This window comes from Cebus imitator, unplaced genomic scaffold (genome assembly GCF_001604975.1).
Source record: "Cebus imitator isolate Cc_AM_T3 unplaced genomic scaffold, Cebus_imitator-1.0 Scaffold486, whole genome shotgun sequence".
Classification (NCBI taxonomy): Eukaryota; Metazoa; Chordata; class Mammalia; order Primates; family Cebidae; genus Cebus; species Cebus imitator.
This window is the reverse complement of record NW_016107801.1, coordinates 1,438,495-1,455,142: the sequence shown is the minus strand read 5'-3', so window position 1 is coordinate 1,455,142 and position 16,648 is coordinate 1,438,495. Positions and strand designations below refer to the sequence as shown.

The 16,648-nt window shown below is 59.3% G+C and overlaps 1 protein-coding gene across 3 annotated transcripts in view; it reads right to left on the bottom strand.

The window, feature by feature from the left end:
• Positions 1-16,648, bottom strand: part of BRD3 (bromodomain containing 3) — a 38,380-nt gene that overhangs the window by 9,862 nt on the left and 11,870 nt on the right. For all 3 annotated transcript variants that reach the window (XM_017513095.2, XM_017513097.2, XM_017513096.2), the window contains exons 2-8: positions 12,335-12,660; positions 11,393-11,530; positions 10,351-10,498; positions 9,189-9,403; positions 6,911-7,282; positions 4,186-4,314; positions 811-1,002 (exon numbers count right to left, since the gene is read on the bottom strand). In XM_017513095.2, coding sequence (XP_017368584.1) covers positions 811-1,002; positions 4,186-4,314; positions 6,911-7,282; positions 9,189-9,403; positions 10,351-10,498; positions 11,393-11,530; positions 12,335-12,547 — 1,407 coding nt within the window. In that variant the 5' untranslated portion in view covers positions 12,548-12,660. The remainder of the gene's footprint in view (positions 1-810; positions 1,003-4,185; positions 4,315-6,910; positions 7,283-9,188; positions 9,404-10,350; positions 10,499-11,392; positions 11,531-12,334; positions 12,661-16,648) is intronic.

Here is a 16,648-nt window from a genome sequence, read left to right as displayed (position 1 = left end):
GGTGAAGACACAGCCCGTCCCTGTCTCTGGGTGGTCTGTGCAAGGCCAACAGCAGGTGTGTGAAGGAGCTGCCACCCCTGTGGCCACACCTCACAGCCATCTTCCCTACTGTGTGGTTCTTGCCACTTCAAAATCAAGTGTCCGGCCCAACTCGGGACTGCAGGACCATCGCTGTCCCTGCGGCCCTGATTCACGCTATTCCCCTCCTGACTGGACAGCCCTGCTCTATTTTCTTCCAACCTGGGGTCCCAGAAATCGTGCACCTGGCTGCCTGCCAGAGGTCTGGGAAAACAATTCACATCTTTCTCAATTCAACTTCAAGATAGCTCAGAGGGGGTGACATTCATCCCATACTGCAAATGAGAAAAGCAACGCGGAGAAGCGGGAGGGAAGCACAGCCTGGCAGTGGGCTGGAGCTGGGCAGCCACACGGCAGGACCCCCAGGACTCTGGAGCCTGTGCCCCACCCCACTGTGAGTGACCGCTTGGAGCCCAGGTACTGTGGTGGCCTCACAGACCTTTCTGGAGCAGAGCAAGGCACACATGACCACCGAGCTCCCACCTGAGGCCCGCCAGGTCTCCAGAAACATCCCAGCCACGTGTCCCTGCAGCCACTCATGCGTGTTGTTGGTCAGGCTTGCACCGCCCCAACCTGGGGAGGGCACCCCGAGGGCCTGTGGGAGGAAGCACTGAGCGGCTGCTGTGGGACATGGGGCCAAGGGGGGACCCACACAAAGGGACGGACCTCGTGCTGCTGTGCCAGCCAGCCCACCTCGGCCCCTCAGCTCCACGCCAGCATGTCAGTGCCCACCTGCTCCTGCAGCTCTGCCAGCCTGGTGGCCCGCTCCTCCTCCGAGTCTGAGCTGCCTGAGTCTGAAGAGCTCTCCTCACTGCTGCGGCTGCTCTCGGCGCCCTTGCTCACCACGGGGGCTGCGGGGGCAGGCAGCGGCGGCGCCTCCGCGGGCTCATCTGGCATCTTGGCAAACCTCATCTCAAACACATCCTGTGGGAGAGCGGGGCTGTCCTGAAGACCTGCACGCCCACAGGGCTTCCCCATGGTGTGGGCCCCCAGGGTTCCCGAGATGCCCTTGGGGAAGCACCCACAGCTGCTACGAAAGTTGGGCCAGGAGGAGATGGGGTTCCGCCTGCCAGGGGGGCTGTGCTTGCTTCCAACTCACCCTCCCTCCCTCCCTCCCTCACCAGGCAATTCCTGGGGACAGGCCTGGGAGCAGGGGACACAGGAGCTGGCCCACAGATGCCTTCACCAAGTCCATGAGCCCTCTCTAGAAGACACATGCATCCTTATGGCCTCCTGGCCGGAAGCTCCCAGGGGGCTGCCCCTGCTGTGAAACAGGAAGTGTCTTCCTTTGAACTTGGACCAGGTCCTCCGCAGCCACAAGGGTTCAACTGACCTCTTCCCATCTCCTCACCCCAGAGTTGACTGCCATATCACAGCTCATGAAGGGTCAACAACAAAAGTTGGCTCAAAAGGCCAAAGTCTAGTCCTATCAATATTTCATTTACAAAAAAATATATTAAAAGCTAGCTAGTCATGGTGGTGCATCCCTGTGATCCTAGCTGCTTGGGAGGCTGCGATGGGCAGATTGCTTGAGCCCAGGAGGTCGAGGCTGCAGTGAGCTGAAATCATGCCATTGCACTCCAGCCTGGGTGATAGAGTGAGACCCTGTCTCAAATATATTTCTAAATTTTTTTACTTTTTTTTTTTCTCAAGACACAGTTTTGCTCTGTCGCCCAGGCTGGAGTGCAATGGTGTGATCACAGCTCACTGCAACCTCCTGGGTTCAAGGGAGTCTCCTGCCTTGGCCTCCCGAGTAGCTGGGATTACAGGCGCCCACCACCATGCCTGGCTCATTTTTGTATTTTTAGTAGAGACGGGGTTTCACCATGTTGAACAGGCTGGTCTTAAACTCCTGACCTCGTGATCTGCCTGTCTCAGGCTCCCAAAGTGCTGGGATTTTAGGCGTGAGCCACCGTGCCTGGCCTACTTTATTTTTTGTAGGGACAGGGTCCTGCTATGTTGTCCAGGCTGGTCTTGAACTCCTGAGCTAAAGTGATCCTGCCACTTTGGCCTCCCAAAGTGCTGAGATTACAGGCGTGAGTCACCACACCCAGACTTCCTATCAAAATTAACTTTGGAAAGGTTTTGAACCGGGGCCTAGGCCCTTGGTCACCCCTCAACAAACGTCCCCTTCCCTGGGGCAGCACAGCTCACTGAAGACAGGGATTCAGTGAGGTGGAAATGAGGGGAGAATTCTCTTTGCCAAGCTCATAAACCTGAATCCACATCATCTGCACACGTGATGTGACCATTCAGGCTAGACTCAGCTCTGGAAAAGCCCATCCTGGGCTCTCGTCTCCCCGGTTCTCCTTTCAGGAGACATCCCCAGAGGCATCCTGACCCCCAGAGCTGCGGTCCAGGCCCCTACTCAGCCGACAGCCTGGAAGCCATTCAGATCAGGTCGTTTTGGTATTGGGCTCTAACCCCACAGTTCACTTTATAAAATAGTATAATTGCTAAACAGGGGTCAGTAATGGAACTCTATCAGCCTCAGGGTCTCACTCTGTCGCCCAGGCTGGAGTGCAGTGGTACAGTCACAGCTCACTGTAGGCTCAAATGCCTGGACTGAGGTGATCCTCCCATCTCACTTTCCCGAGGAGCTGGTACTACAGACACACACCATCACACCTGGCTAGTTTTTACAATTTTTTTGTAGACAGCTGGTCTTGAACTCTTGGCCTCAAGTGATCCTGCCACCTCCGCCTCCCAATCTCTCCGCTGGGATTACAGGCTGAGCACCATGTCTATCCAACAGCACTTGTGGCAGGGGCAGGGGCAGAGCTGCCGGCGTCCCCGCTGGGTCGGCAAGCCCGGGTGCCATCCTCTATGCTCAGCTCCCTCATGAAGCTCAACCCAGGATTTACAAGGCTCCAGAGGACTGACTGTGTTTGCAAGGTCTTTTGTGTTTAGGACACAGTGAGGAAGGTCTCAGTATAAAACTGGGGTCCTGATGGCTTCCTCTGGATGTAATGGGACCTCCAGAACCACTCTGCTGGGTCATCCCCAACAGGACCAAGGACACAGAGAGGGTAGCAATGGCAGCAGCTCCTGGGAGAGGGCCTTGGACAGGCCCTTTGCGCAGGAGGGTGGGAGAGGCAGTAGGACCCATGGTGTGAATGAGTTTCTCTCTCCACCCCTTTATGGGTCCTATCATCAATAATAAAACCGTGAGCTGCTTGGGTACTTCAAAACACCTCTGAGCATGGACTGAGAACATCTTACATGACATTCTGGGTCCCATAAGAAGGAAAAGCATGCTGGAAGAGAATATATATCCAGAATTCTCCCCTTTCCTCCAAAAATAAGGTCCTTCAATTAAATAACATTTATCATATTGGTGCTATTATTTATAAAAGCAAATCACCTACGATCACAATTAGAAAAGATAAAAACAGATTCTGGCACATCGACCCACACCAAAACATGTGTGCGGCACCCGGACTTTAGCAGAAAAATGCACACACAGGCAGGAGGGCACGCGTGCGCACATACTACACACAAACCTCCACACACACAGGTCCACACACACATGTATACACACATGTCCACACAGGTCCATACACACGCGCGTGCACGCATACACACAGGTCCACACACACACAAGTATCTCTGTGAGGCTGATGCACGCTCACAAACTCCCTATGCTGAGAGCCAGACCAAGACAGAAAAGCAGAATGCTGCACAAGCCACCGCCATCTAATTCATCCGCCGGCTGCACTGACAGGCTAGCGTGGGAGACTCTCCTTGCCACGGAGTCCTGCTGGAAACTCCGGTAGGCGAAGCCACGGGAGAAAGGACATCTGCTGTCCCACCTGTGACAGGCACCAGCTCCCGGAGGGAAAGGCTCACTGCTGCGACACCGCCACCGAGCCCCGGCGGCAGCTCCTGGAACCCAGCTCAGAGCCTGGCAGGGACCTGGTTGGCACTCGGGAAAAACGTGTTGAGGGAATGAGGCTCTCTGAGGCTTTCCTTGGCTGGATGTTCACATGGGTGTCCACCCCACACTGGGGAGCTGTTCACCCCACACCGGGGAGCCTCCACCCCACACCAGGGAGCCCCCAACCCCACACCGGGGAGCCACCCCACCTGTGCCCAGCCTCAGGTTACCTGGAGCTTCCGGGCCATGGCCACCACCTCATGGTCTGGGGGATTATATTTGTAGCAATTGGAGAACATGAGCCGGACGTCGGCAGCAAAGCCCTGTGCGTCTGGGTACTCCCGGCCATCCATCTTCCTCTACAACACACAGTGACAGGGGCCAGTGAGCGCGGCCCATGGCTTCAGGACTCTGCCACACCCCATGAGATGAACTCTGGAGCCTCAGGGGCCACTGCCAGCTCAAGGGTGGTGCCTACTGGACTGGCAGACAGCACACCCCAGCTCTCCCGGACCTCGTAGCGGGAAGCTCAAAGTGATGACAGGAGGGTGACTCCACGGCTTGGCAGGGAGGGCCTGGGACTCCACGGACACTCCAGACACACAGCCCCCACTTGGAAGAGAAAGGCGCTCAACAAGAAATCCCAGGTTCCTGCAACTGTCCCTTAGCCCCTTCCTTGTCCAGTGAATCCTCACACACTGTTGCACCATCAGCAGCCCCGGGGGGTGTGAGGCTGCAGTGAAGTCGGATTCCACCAAGAACACGGAGCCTGCTCAGTCTATACAAGGAAACGTCAGTGCTTCCCTCAAGGAAGCCAGTAGCTGTCAGCCAGCTCGAGTCTTAACAGAAGCACCCCTGTATCCTAGGGGCCCAGCCGGACCTAAGGGATTCCATGCTGTGTCCAGCGGCAGCTCCTGAACCCCATAGGGGTGAAGGCAGCAGGGGTGTGTGGGCTGACACCCACCCACATTTACTAGGCCACACAGAGACCCTGCAGGAAAAGCCACGGCAGGTCCCACCTGGCTTTGGCAAGCAGAGAACTGAGGCCAAGGCCTGGGCAGGCAGTGCCAGGCAGCAGGGCTCTGCTGGGGGGTGCGTGGTAAGTACCCACAACGGGACAGAGGCAGAATTGTCAAGGGACGCTTCAAGATGGCCGCTGGGAACATACCAGTTGGGGCAAAAAGAGGTCATGCTGCGCCTGAGGGAGTGAGTTTCCTACCCCGGGATGGCTCAAGGAGAGGGACCTGGTTGGGGACCTCGAAGGAGGACAGACGCAGGGCAGGGCAAATCTATCCTGACCACTCCATGGGGTCTGGGTGCCAGTGAGATGGAGGGGGTGGGCACTAACCCACAGAGGGCAACCTCCAACTCAGGGTCCATTCCCTCTGCACTCGACACGAGCCCCTCCAGAAGAAAGGGCCGGCAGAAAAACCCAGGGCCACGGTGGGACCTGAAAGCCTCTGATATTGTGAAGAAAGCTTGTTTTCTATTTTAGCATGTACCGGGACAAACCACGCCCAGAAGCTTCATCTTTAAAGTCTACAGGTCCCGAGGCCTCTCCCTGGACCGCTGACTGCCCTTTCGCCGCAGCGTCCGGGCCGGACTCGTGGGGAGCAAGTGCTGCCGCCGCACCTGGCTTCCCCCCAAGCCAGGACAGAGGGGGGCTCCCAACAGAACAGATCAGGACTTTAAAGCGAACTAATGTTCTAGAGCTTCTTTATTATGCTTTCAAGGGCAAATCAGATCCTTTGACCAAAATGGAATTAAGCTGAGCTTGAGTCCAGCCCAAACTGGAACCCCCAGTGATGTTCCGAGATTCCTGTTACTGTGCTGCGGTGGAGACACACAAACCCCGGCCCTGGAGGCTGGAGCCGAGGCTCGTGGCAGCTTCTAGGCTGCACTGCTCCAGCACCCACAGCGGCAGAGCCAGGCGACCCCCGCTCATTGCTTTCACCTGAACGTGCATAGGGAACTGGGGCCTGGGCCAGCCAGGTCTGTCCTGCCCTGGAATCCGGCAAGCAGGGGAGGAAAGGCTTCCCCAGGAGCAACTGCCTCAGGCGGGCAGACTGACTGCAACCAGCTTTTGCAGGCCCAGACCCCAGGATTAAAACAAACAACTGCCCACCAGGGCTCCCGCCGCTCTTCCCAGGGCCACACAGCTAGCAAAGGTGGCGGCCACACCTCCCTCAGCTGCCTGCACTTCCCTGGGAGCTGGCTTGGAGCTCTCCCAGAGAGAGGGCAGGTGCTAGCCAAGAGCTTGGAAAGGTGCTCAGGGAAGACCTGGTGGAGCTCACCCTGCCCTGGGGCTGCCCTTCCCCAGCACATTCTCCGACAGGTTACCACCGCCCTTCCCCCCCACAACCCTGCAACCCCCAGGACCAGGCTCACTCTGACCTGCTATGAGGCACAAAAGAGCCCAGGCAGAGGCTGTGGCCTCAAAAGGACTGGCACGGGGGAGGCCAGGTTCTGTCTCAGCTCTGCCACCTGCCCAGGGCCAGCTTCTGTCTGTTGAGGGGGTGGGGCTCAGAGGCACGCAGGGGGCAGAAGCCAGGCCATCCCTGCCGGCTGCCTCATTCTTGCCTGCTGTGAGGCGCCTGTCTCCGGGGCTTCAGGGAAGCAAGTGTAGCTTTAAACCTTGTGCCAAGCACAAGTGTGGCCCAGCTCTAGGGCCTGATGATACAGAATGGGACATGGAAGGAAATAAATGAAATCACCAAAAGGCTTCAACAGGAATAAACAACAGAGCTGCAGACTCTGGGACCGCAGGCAGGGCTAGCCTGCCTCACGGAGCCCTGCCAGCCACAGCCGGGGCTGCGGAGGCCAGGCCGGAAGGTGCGCTTGTCCAGCAGGTGAGACCCTGCTCCCTGAGCCCCGACTCAGCCGGCACAAGACATCAGCCCCCACGGCAAAGCCGCAGCACGTGGACAGAGCGAGGCGCGCCACGCAGCCACGTACTTTCACGGTGCTGAGGTCCATGGGGTGCTTGATGATGTCGTGGTAGTCGTGCAGCTCCAGGGCCTCGGCGTCCACCGGCTTGTAGAAGGGCCAGGCGTAGGCCGCGTGCTTCTTGGACAGCATCTCCCTGAGGATGCTGTCGCAGTAGCGCAGGTGCTCAGACAGCTTGCCCTTCTTGCCTGCATGCTGGGGCACCTCGCCGTCCTCCAGGTCCTTCTTGGGAGGCTTAATGGGGCGGCCCCCACTCTCCCGCCGTGCCACCACTTTGGCCTGCTTGGGGTCCGACAACGGCGGGGGCGACTCGCTCCGGCTGGCAGTGATGGCAGATGTCGTGGGAGTGGTTGTGTCTGCTTTCCGCTTCACGCCCTTTTTCTGCAAGTGAAATAACCAGTGAGCACCGGACACCAGGCTGCGGCCCCGAAGACGCACGTCGCAGCAGCCACGGTTCTAGGGCGCTGTCTGCCTGCCTGGCGCTGGGCTAAGCGGCCACATGCACGGCTCCACAGGAGAGGACACCAAGGTTCAGGGGCCATGTCACTGGCCCAAGGTCACACAGCTGGCAGTGGTGAGGCTGGGGCTCCCCCTCAGGCTCAATTCTGAAACCCGCCCTCACCTGGGCGTGGGGAGACACCTCTCTCCCTTAGCCCCAAGGGCTCAGGGGTCCAGGGTGGGCTCACACCTCACACCCCCAAGCCGTGTGAGGTGCTGCATGCAATTTGCCAGACGCTTAACAAGCACCCAGGTCAGGACCTGGGGACCCTGGGGCTGCAGAGATCTGGGAGGAACTCCCTGCTTTTAGAGACCAGCAGGAACGTTCCAGACAAGGGCCTGAGAGCGGGACTCCACGGACAAACACAAGTTTTGCGGGACAATGGGGAGGCAGGAGAGCATTGAGGACACGGGGCAGGGGCAGCCGACCAGGAGGCAGGAAGCAGCCACAGCAGCTTTGGGAACAAGGGACTTCAGGGAGTGAATGGGTGAGTCTGGACTCTATCCCGGCAGCAACGGGGAGCCACCGAAGGCTATTTCAAGCAAGGGGAGGAGGAAGACGACCCACAGAGCCTGCCATGGGTGTGTCCTGGGGGTGGAGCAAGGCACCAGGCACACACGCATGTTTCATATCCAGGCCTCCTGGGAGTGTGCAGGTCTCTCTGGGCAGCCTACAAGGGCCCAGCACCCATGGGCATCACTTCAGCGTGCTGGGGCCGGGGCCGGGGCCGGGGCTCAGGGTGCACCCTGAGACCAGCTCAGCCGGATTCTAATCTTAGCCCGGCAGGAGAGGAGCCAGCGGGAGCCACAGCTCCCAGCCCACGGCACCTGCCGTCTAGAGCGCCACCCACAGCCACTGCCCAGCCAAGCTGCCACCCTCAGACTGGCAGGGGCCTGAGCTGGCTATCCACAAACACCTGACAGGCACCCACAGGCTGCCAAGCGCCAGGTGTGTGCCGTAAAGGGCGGATGGGAGCAGGAACGGACTCATCTGGCCATGGCAAATGGGACAAGCTCCAGAGACAGCCTCGCTGGGGGAGGTGGCTTGGCCGGGGGCCACCCGTAAGTGCAGGCAGTGAAGGCCACGGGGAGGGGAAGCAACGGAGGTGGCGTTTTACCTTGGGCGAGCCATTTAACCCCTCTGAGCGCCCGCTTCCTCATCTGTAAGATGGGGGAAATACTGTCTGCCCCAGAGGGTCGCTGTGAGGATCAAATCGAAGAAGACAACACACATGAGTGCCTGGCACAGGTCCTGCCCAAAGCAGGACTCACCAGGCCTCGCCAGCCCCAGACCGTGCAGGGAGCACCCACTCCCTGCCGAGACTGCCAGGGCCCGCTGTGAAAAGCTCCCAGCCAATGGGGAGCAGGACAGACAGGTCCTCAAGGTCCCACGTGGAGCCCACAGGCGGATAACACACCCAGGTGGGTACAGCTGGCACCACTCCCCTGGGTGTGAGCAGGGGAGGATGGGGACCCCTCCCACCCTCGATTCTCTTCCACACCTTCCCCACCTTGACCGAGCCCTTGGCCAGGGCTTCCGGCCAGAGAAGCTGGGGTTCAGGTTCAGCCAGGCCCTCCCTTACCAGCTGTGTGACCTTCAGCTCCCCAAGCCTCGGTCTCCTCATCTGCGTCAGGAACAATGGCCTGACCTCCCAGGGTGCAGAGAGAACCACTCCCAACAGCCGGCACTCAGGGAGAGGTGGGAGCTCCCCACCCGCTGCTCCTGTCCCAACCCCAGGAACCCTGGCTGGGCTCAGACGCCCCAGCCGACCGGCCTCAGGGTGCTCACCTTGACAACGGGCGGCGTAGGAGGAACCACGGGGACGATGGGTGTGGCAGGAGGAGGGGGGGCGGCAGCTGGGGGGACTGGGACCGACGGGATGTTTGCAGTGATGGTTGGTACGGGGGTGGCAGCGATGACGGGCGTCTGGGAGACAGTGGGGGGTACGCTCTGAAAGGGGGTCGCTGGGGAGACAGAGGACACGGCCGCCACTTGCTGCGTACCTTCAAGACAAGGAAGGGACGTTCAGCATGGGAGGCTCTACTAGTATTTCCAGAAGCTTCCAGTGCCACCCCTCCAGTCAGAACATGGGGTCAGCCCTGTGTTGCCAAGACCCCCAGCCAGAAGAGCCCTCCACCCTGAGATGCCCCCAACCCTGCATCTTGGGGGCAGGGCTGGCCTGGCTCATCTTGGCTGAGGGCTCCCTGCATGAAGGGTAGGGCCCCCCGCCACAGACCACAGGAGGCTGAACGAGGCCAGGGCAGTACCACGCCTGCAGTTAACAGCCAGCCCTGGAGTAACGGAAAGCTGGGACTGAACTCAGCTCCCTTAACAACAAGCTGAGTGACCAAGGAAACGACCATACTTAAGCCACCAGCTTCTCCCATCTGCAACACAGGACGGCTCACGGCACTGGCCATCCCGCCTGGTCAGCCTCTCCCTCCAGACACACCTGCATGCTGGGTTCCCAGGCCAGGTGGGACCCCAGGGCTCATGGCACTAATCACCACTGTGCTCCTGGACAGGGAGACACAGTCTTACTTGACCAAGGAACCAGGCAGGTGACGGTGACTCTCGGGTCACAGATAATAAAATGAGTGCTGAAGAGAGAAAGTCCTAGGAGGCACAGGCCCCAGGCTTCATGGAAGAAGTGACTTCAGGGATGGAGCTGGAAGGGGAGCCGGATTTGGGAGGCGGAGGGCAGGGACAGATGATCCTCCTAGACCATGAGCTCCTCCCCAGAGTGGGCTCAACGGCAGCCAGTTACGGCGTTAAAGTCTTGTGTGTCCCTGAGCCAGCTGCCCCTCCAAACATCACCCACAGGCCACACTCAGCCAACAACCAGTGCCCACGAGCTCTTCACAGATGGGGAAACAGCCGGCGTCCCAGCCCAGCCACCCGGGGGCCTCTGCACAGAAGCCCAGCCCCCGCCAGCCCCACCTCCCTTTACCTGTGCTCTGAGCTCCCGCAGCTGGCTTCCGGCCTTTGCCCTTTGGAGCAGGGGGTAGTAATTCAACCTCCTCTTGGGGCATCTGGGCCACTTTTTGCAGAAAAATTTTCTCTAAGGCTTGGGCCATTAGCACTATATCGTCTGTGGGCTGAAGACACAGAGAGAACCTAAGTCACGTGCCAGGAAAGGAGCTGTGCGTTTGCAAAGGACATTATTAGTTGTAGCTCAAAACCATTTAAAATTTGTTAACAGATTTGGCAGCACAGGAGAGGACAAAATGAATATATTTCCTTTTTTTTTTTAGATGGAGTCTTGCTCTATGGCCCAGGCTGGAGTGCACTGGCACGATCTCGGCTCACTGCAACCTCTGCCTCCTGGGTTTAACTGACTCCTGCCTCAGCCTCCCAAGTAGCTGGGATTACAGGTGCCTGCCACCATGTCTGGCTAATTTTTTTTGGTATTTTTAGTAGAGACATGGTTTCATCATGTTGGTCAGGCTGGTCTCGAACTCCTGAGCTGAAGTGATCCACCCGCCTCGGCCTCCCAAAATGCTGGGATTACAGGCGTGAGCCATGGCGCCCAGCCAGGTGATATGCTTTGGGCCTGCCTAAGAACTGCTCCAAAGCGCATAGGCCCGCCTGGCAGCGGCGAAGAACGGCTGGGGGATCCGCCCCACACGGCACCCAAATCCTTACTGTAAACAGCGTTCTAGGCCCGCATCTTTTTCTTTTTTTTTTTTTTTTGAGACGGAGTTTCGCTCTTGTTACCCAGGCTGGAGTGCAATGGTGCGATCTCGGCTCACCGCAACCTCCGCCTCCTGGGTTCAGGCAATTCTCCTGCCTCAGCCTCCTGAGTAGCTGGGATTACAGGCACGTGCCACCATGCCCAGCTAATTTTTTGTATTTTTAGTAGAGATGGGGTTTCACCATGTTGACCAGGATGGTCTCGATCTCTTGACCTCATGATCCACCCGCCTCGGCCTCCCAAAGTGCTGGGATTACAGGCTTGAGCCACCGAGCCCGGCAGGCCCGCATCTTCTTACCTTGTTATAAATGTAACAATTTGTAAACATGGTGTTGAAGTCCTGCATACATTCGCTTGCACTCCAATAATAATTATTTTCTAGTCTCTTCTTAATAGTCCCCATATCCATTGGATTTTTTATTATTTTATGATAATCCTAGGAAAAAGATTTTCAGAGGCATTACCAACAGATTCTACATAATTATTTCCATAATTCCCAAGTGGACACAGCCTGGTCTTCCCAAGTGAACTGAGGGCTGTGGATGGCCCGAGGCACGTTCTGGTCATTGGAAGGTAGTGGGCCATAGTGGGGTGAACACTTGGCCAGCTCCAAACTCCTGCCCAACCTCTCATGGACCACAAGCCTGTGCAGAGGGGAGCCCACGGAGCTAGGGCAGACCCCAGGAGGAGCCTACATACCGGAGATGAGGCCAAACCCTCCAGGGTCTAAACCAGCAGGTGACCAGGGCCTAGCAGAGCCCAGAGCCCAGACCACCAAAAGCCGGCCCAGGGCTTCCTCTGCAAGGCTCACGGTGTGTCTACTTGAGCCCAGGTCAAAAATGAGCATGCACCTAAGGGTGCCACCACCTGGAAAGCAGGCCTTAGCATACACTTGGCCTCTGACTCCAAGTGGGTTTGCCAAGCTGGCAGATGGGCCATCCTGCAGGAGCCAGTGAGGCAGAAGGCAGCCCCGGTGAGCCTCCACTCCTGAGTCCCATCACCGTCCACCCGCTTTCCTCCCCAGAGGCGTATGGCTTCTCCCTATTTCCTGCACCTGGGGCAGCCACCCTCCTCTCCCATGCCCACGTGTGCCTTTGTGCTGTGGGCTTCCTGAGGCATGAGCTGTCCCCAGCTTAGCAGCTAGGGGCAGAGGAGCAGTCTTTCCAGGAGCGGGGCAGCAGGAGGGGGCAGAGGACGGCGGCGGCAGAGCACGGCTCTTGGGGAGGTGGCAGCCACGCACCGGCAGGTTCAGTTTGATTGCGTCCACGGGCTGGTAGAAGGGCCAGGCAAACTGGTGTTTCCAGAGCGTCTTCACCACCACGTTCTGCATGTACTGCAGCTGGTTGGTCTTGCGGCCGGGCTTGCTGGGGTTGGAGACCTCCGGGGGCGGTGGGTTCACAGGGCCCGGGGCCGCCGGGATCCCCGAGGGGGTGCCTGTCGTGGTGGTGGACATCCTCTGGCAGCTCACTCACTTTCTGTCACAGCAGCGGCTGGGAGAGGCCCTGGCTGCTTCTATGCTCCCTGAAGAGGCGAGACGTCCCATTTCCGGGCTTAACCAGGCGACGGCTACAGAGGAGGAGGCACAACGGAGAGACAGGAAGTCACCCCAGGACCCCCATCTCTCCCAGCCTTGGCAGGCTCCCGAGGGTACCGTCGGGCCCCAGCAGGGCCTGCTCTACTCACTCACCCACCTCGCCCACCCACCCAGACGAGTGGCTGTCGGGGAAGCTGCTCAAGCCAAGCACCGCTGGCTCGGGACAACTCTCCAACCACTGCTCTCAGACCCGGGGGCAAGGCATGGGCGGTGGCGTGAGCTCAGCCACAAGCCTCCTGCTCCCAGGTGGGGGCTTGGAGCATGCGCTGGGACGCAGGTGTGCCGAGGGACTCAGCCACTGGCAGCCTTGTGCCCACCAACCACCCACTTGTGAGGGTTCACTGGCACTCACTGGGCTCTAACAGCTTGGCCTCAACAACGTTCTGAAGAGCATGGACAGCCACGGCGTGGGCCGAGAACAGCCAGGGCAAGTGGGGCCAGCGCAACACAGACGTTTGCAGACCCACACGTGGTGCAGGGAGGTGGCACCCTCAAGTGAGGCCAAGCAGGGAAGTTCTGCTGTAACCAGGAGAATGAGCCCAGTTTGTGATGGCGGCTCGGTTGTGACCCGGCCTGGCTCTCAGCCAATCAGAGAAGCAGGGGTGGCGGCTCGGATCCGCCGACCTCCACACCCCAGTTCACCACGGGGAGCCCTGCACACGTGAGCCGCTGGGCTTTCCTGGCTCCGACTGGCTGGCCACATGCAGGGCTGGCAGGAGGAGGCCACCACTGCCCTGCGTGTCCCAGGAGGGCAGGGACAGTTGAGAGCGCCCACAGGAACGCTGTGCACTAGGGAACGCCTGCAGGACTCCAACCATGGCCAGGGCCCTGCAGATGGCCCCGTGTCTCCCTGTAAAGGTGTGGGGCAGATGTGAGGAGCTCTAACCCGGCGTCTGGGACTTCAACTTCAGCCTCATCCCTTGCTGCCATTTAGGGCTTCCCCAAACTTGTACAACTGACAATTAGACAGGTCAGGGCTGGAGGCTGCCCTCGGGGCACAGGCAGCAGCTCTGCCTCGGGAGGAGCCAGCTCTGGCCCCAAGAACCAGCCACTTGCGGACGCTCGGGGCAGACAGTCAAGACTAGGGGAAGTTTGTGAGCTGGCTGACATCTGGCTGGTCCCCTGAAATCTGCCATGGTGGGCACAATTACATCACAACAATGGGCAAATACTATGAACCAGGGCCCCCTCTCAAGCTGGCTGTCCAATGTTGTCAGCACCCTGAGTGACAACCTCACTTCTTCCCCTCTACCCGAATGGAAAGGGCTTCAAGGCTACACACGACACAGCTCACCCGACAAGCCTGCACTGGCAAACACACCTCAACTCCACGGGCTCCCACCCGTGCCAAGGTCTCAGGGAGCCCCTCACACCACCCTCTTCCAACCCTCCAGAGGTGAGCAGGTGCCTCCACACCCCTCCATATTGCTGACCCAGCACTCACAGCACCAGGCTGGAACCCTGGTGGGGAGGGCAGCTCTGCGGGCTTCTGTGTCTTCACTCCGGACAGACAGCTGCCGTGCCGGGCACAAACCTGGGGTCACCCCAAATGCCTCTCTTCCCGCTGCCCCAGGCCAGCACGTGGCAGCACTGCCCCTCACCACCACCGCTTGCTCTGATTTCCAAGAAGCCCTCCCAGTGGCGCTCTCTGCTCTGCCCCACAAGGACAGCCCAGCCCCGAACCACAGGGTGATCTGTTAAAACCAAGTTGGATCGAGTCACTGGTCCCCTCAAACACTCCCAGTCTCCATGTGACTCCGTGAAAGTGAGTCCTGCCTCACCCTGACTGGTGGGGCCGTGGTGACCCAAGGTGACCAGATCCTGAGACCTGTGTCCTTTTCCTGTGACTTGTGGCCCTCCCTCAAGGCCTGGACAGTAGCAGGCTCCTGCCCTTCCAAGGCCTCCAGGTACCTACCAGAACACCCTTCCCGCTGGGCAGCACGGATGCGGGGGCCAGCCACACCACCTGGTCCTTCCACTTCCCCATGAGGCCCCCGAGGGTGTAGGAGTCAGACACAGAGAGTGCTTACGTCAGTGACCGACACCAAGCACCATACGCAGCTCCGCTGAAACTGCCAGGACCAGCACCCTGACGGAAGGCCCAGGCTGTGCTGCTGCTGCCTCCCAGGGCCTAGATGTCGGCTCCCAGGTGTTGGTCAGGTGGGGAAATTGCCAGTACTCACTGCTGCCACACAGGCCCAGGGAGCCAGGAAGTGAGGCTGAAACTGACTTTTGGGGGTAGGGTGATAGTCACGGCACAAAGGAGGGCTCCCAGGCTGCAGGCCAGCTTCCTCCAGCATCAGGACGGATGAGCACAGCTCAACGTGGGGACCTGCTTACGCTGCCATCAGGACCCAACACCTGCCAGATCAGTCCCTCTAAGCCACCCACTTCCAACCACCCGCCTGCTGTTCCAAACCCGAGGCTGAGGAGGAGCCGTGGACATGGGAGTGCATCCTCCCTGCTGGGTGGGGAGGGCAGCCCCACCCAGCTGTGGACTGTGAGCCTGAGCAAGGCAGAGGGCGGAGCGCCCCGGGCTGGCACCAGCCCACCAGCCACGGCAGAGCTTCCCGAGGCCCCGCCCAGGAGCCCTCTTGGCGCTGCCGGGGAAATCATGGTCAATGCAGTTAAAGCTCTAGAGCTATGCCTGATGCCAGCATGCGCTCATTGAATGCCGGTGCTCACTACAGGCCCTGAGGGTGCAGCTCACCTCCAGCTCCGCTACCTGGCAGAAACACCCTGACCCCAACAAGACCTGGAAGGCTGAGCGGTGCAGTGCAAAAAGCCCTGGGCACACACTGGCAGGCGACTGCCCCCAACCCCGGTGGTGAGGCATGGTGACCCCACCTCTCCTCTCCAGGAACACAACTCCTGCCCTCTGAGACACCTACACCCCACACACTCAGATTTTTGCAAAAACTTAAGGACAACACGAAGCCATAGTAAGCAGCCCTGCCTCCCCCAGAATCCCTCGGCCCAGAAGCAGAGCCCCCAGGCAGCCTGGCACCGACCAGTGAGAGGGGTGGGGAAGGAGGACAGCCAGAAGGCAAAAGGCTGATGTCCCCTTCAAGCCCCCTCTGTTACCAGGTGCCAGGACCCACCACCTGGCAAGAGCCATGCCAGGCAGGAAGAGACCAGGAGGCCACAGTCAGGTGAGACTTAGGGGAGGGGGGTGGCCCCTCCCTTGTGGGAGTGTGCCAGCTCCCAGAGTCTTGGGAGAGGGAGGGCTGAGAGGGGATGGGTGCGGTCAGCCTGCACTCTCTGAACCTCAGGTCCTGTCCATAGAGGCCTTCCCTCCAAGTGCAGTGGGTAGACAGGCGAGAGCCACAGCCAGGGTCTGGCTCTGCCACCCTCAGTCTCTTGACTGTCCAGAGAAGCTGAAGAAACCAGCCAGCATTTGTGCAAGGGAGCCTCAACAGAGCTGGAAAGAATCAGGGAGACCTGTGGAACACCCTGAAAGACCTCTCCCTCCGAGGGCGGCAGAAACAAGATGAGGCAAACAGCGCCCCGACCAGAGCCCAGGAGCCTTCCACTCTGTGCGGGGAGCTCGGGGCCACATCCCAAGACGAGGAAGGCAACTGAGGCTTCCACAAAGAAATTACAATGAAACAGGCACCCGCCAGGTGAGCTTAAAATCGGTAATGGACTACAATCCAAATCTACATGGAGGTTCCAACGAGAGAAGAGATGTGGTGGGAAAGACATGGTGGGGTGGCCCTACCCCAGGCCCCGAGTGCCCCGGAGGGTGCACCAGCAAGACAGTCACCCCGCTGCAGGGTATGGTGCTTTCACATCACACTCACCCCACCTCTGCCCTCTGGCCCAAATGCAGACAGTGGAGAAAACACCAATAACAACACAGGTGGTCAGCCAGGGCCACAGGGCCCTTCAGATCACAGATGCTGGCCAGGGCCAAGAGCCCTTCAGCTCACGTGCTGGCCAGGGCCACGGGCCCTTCAG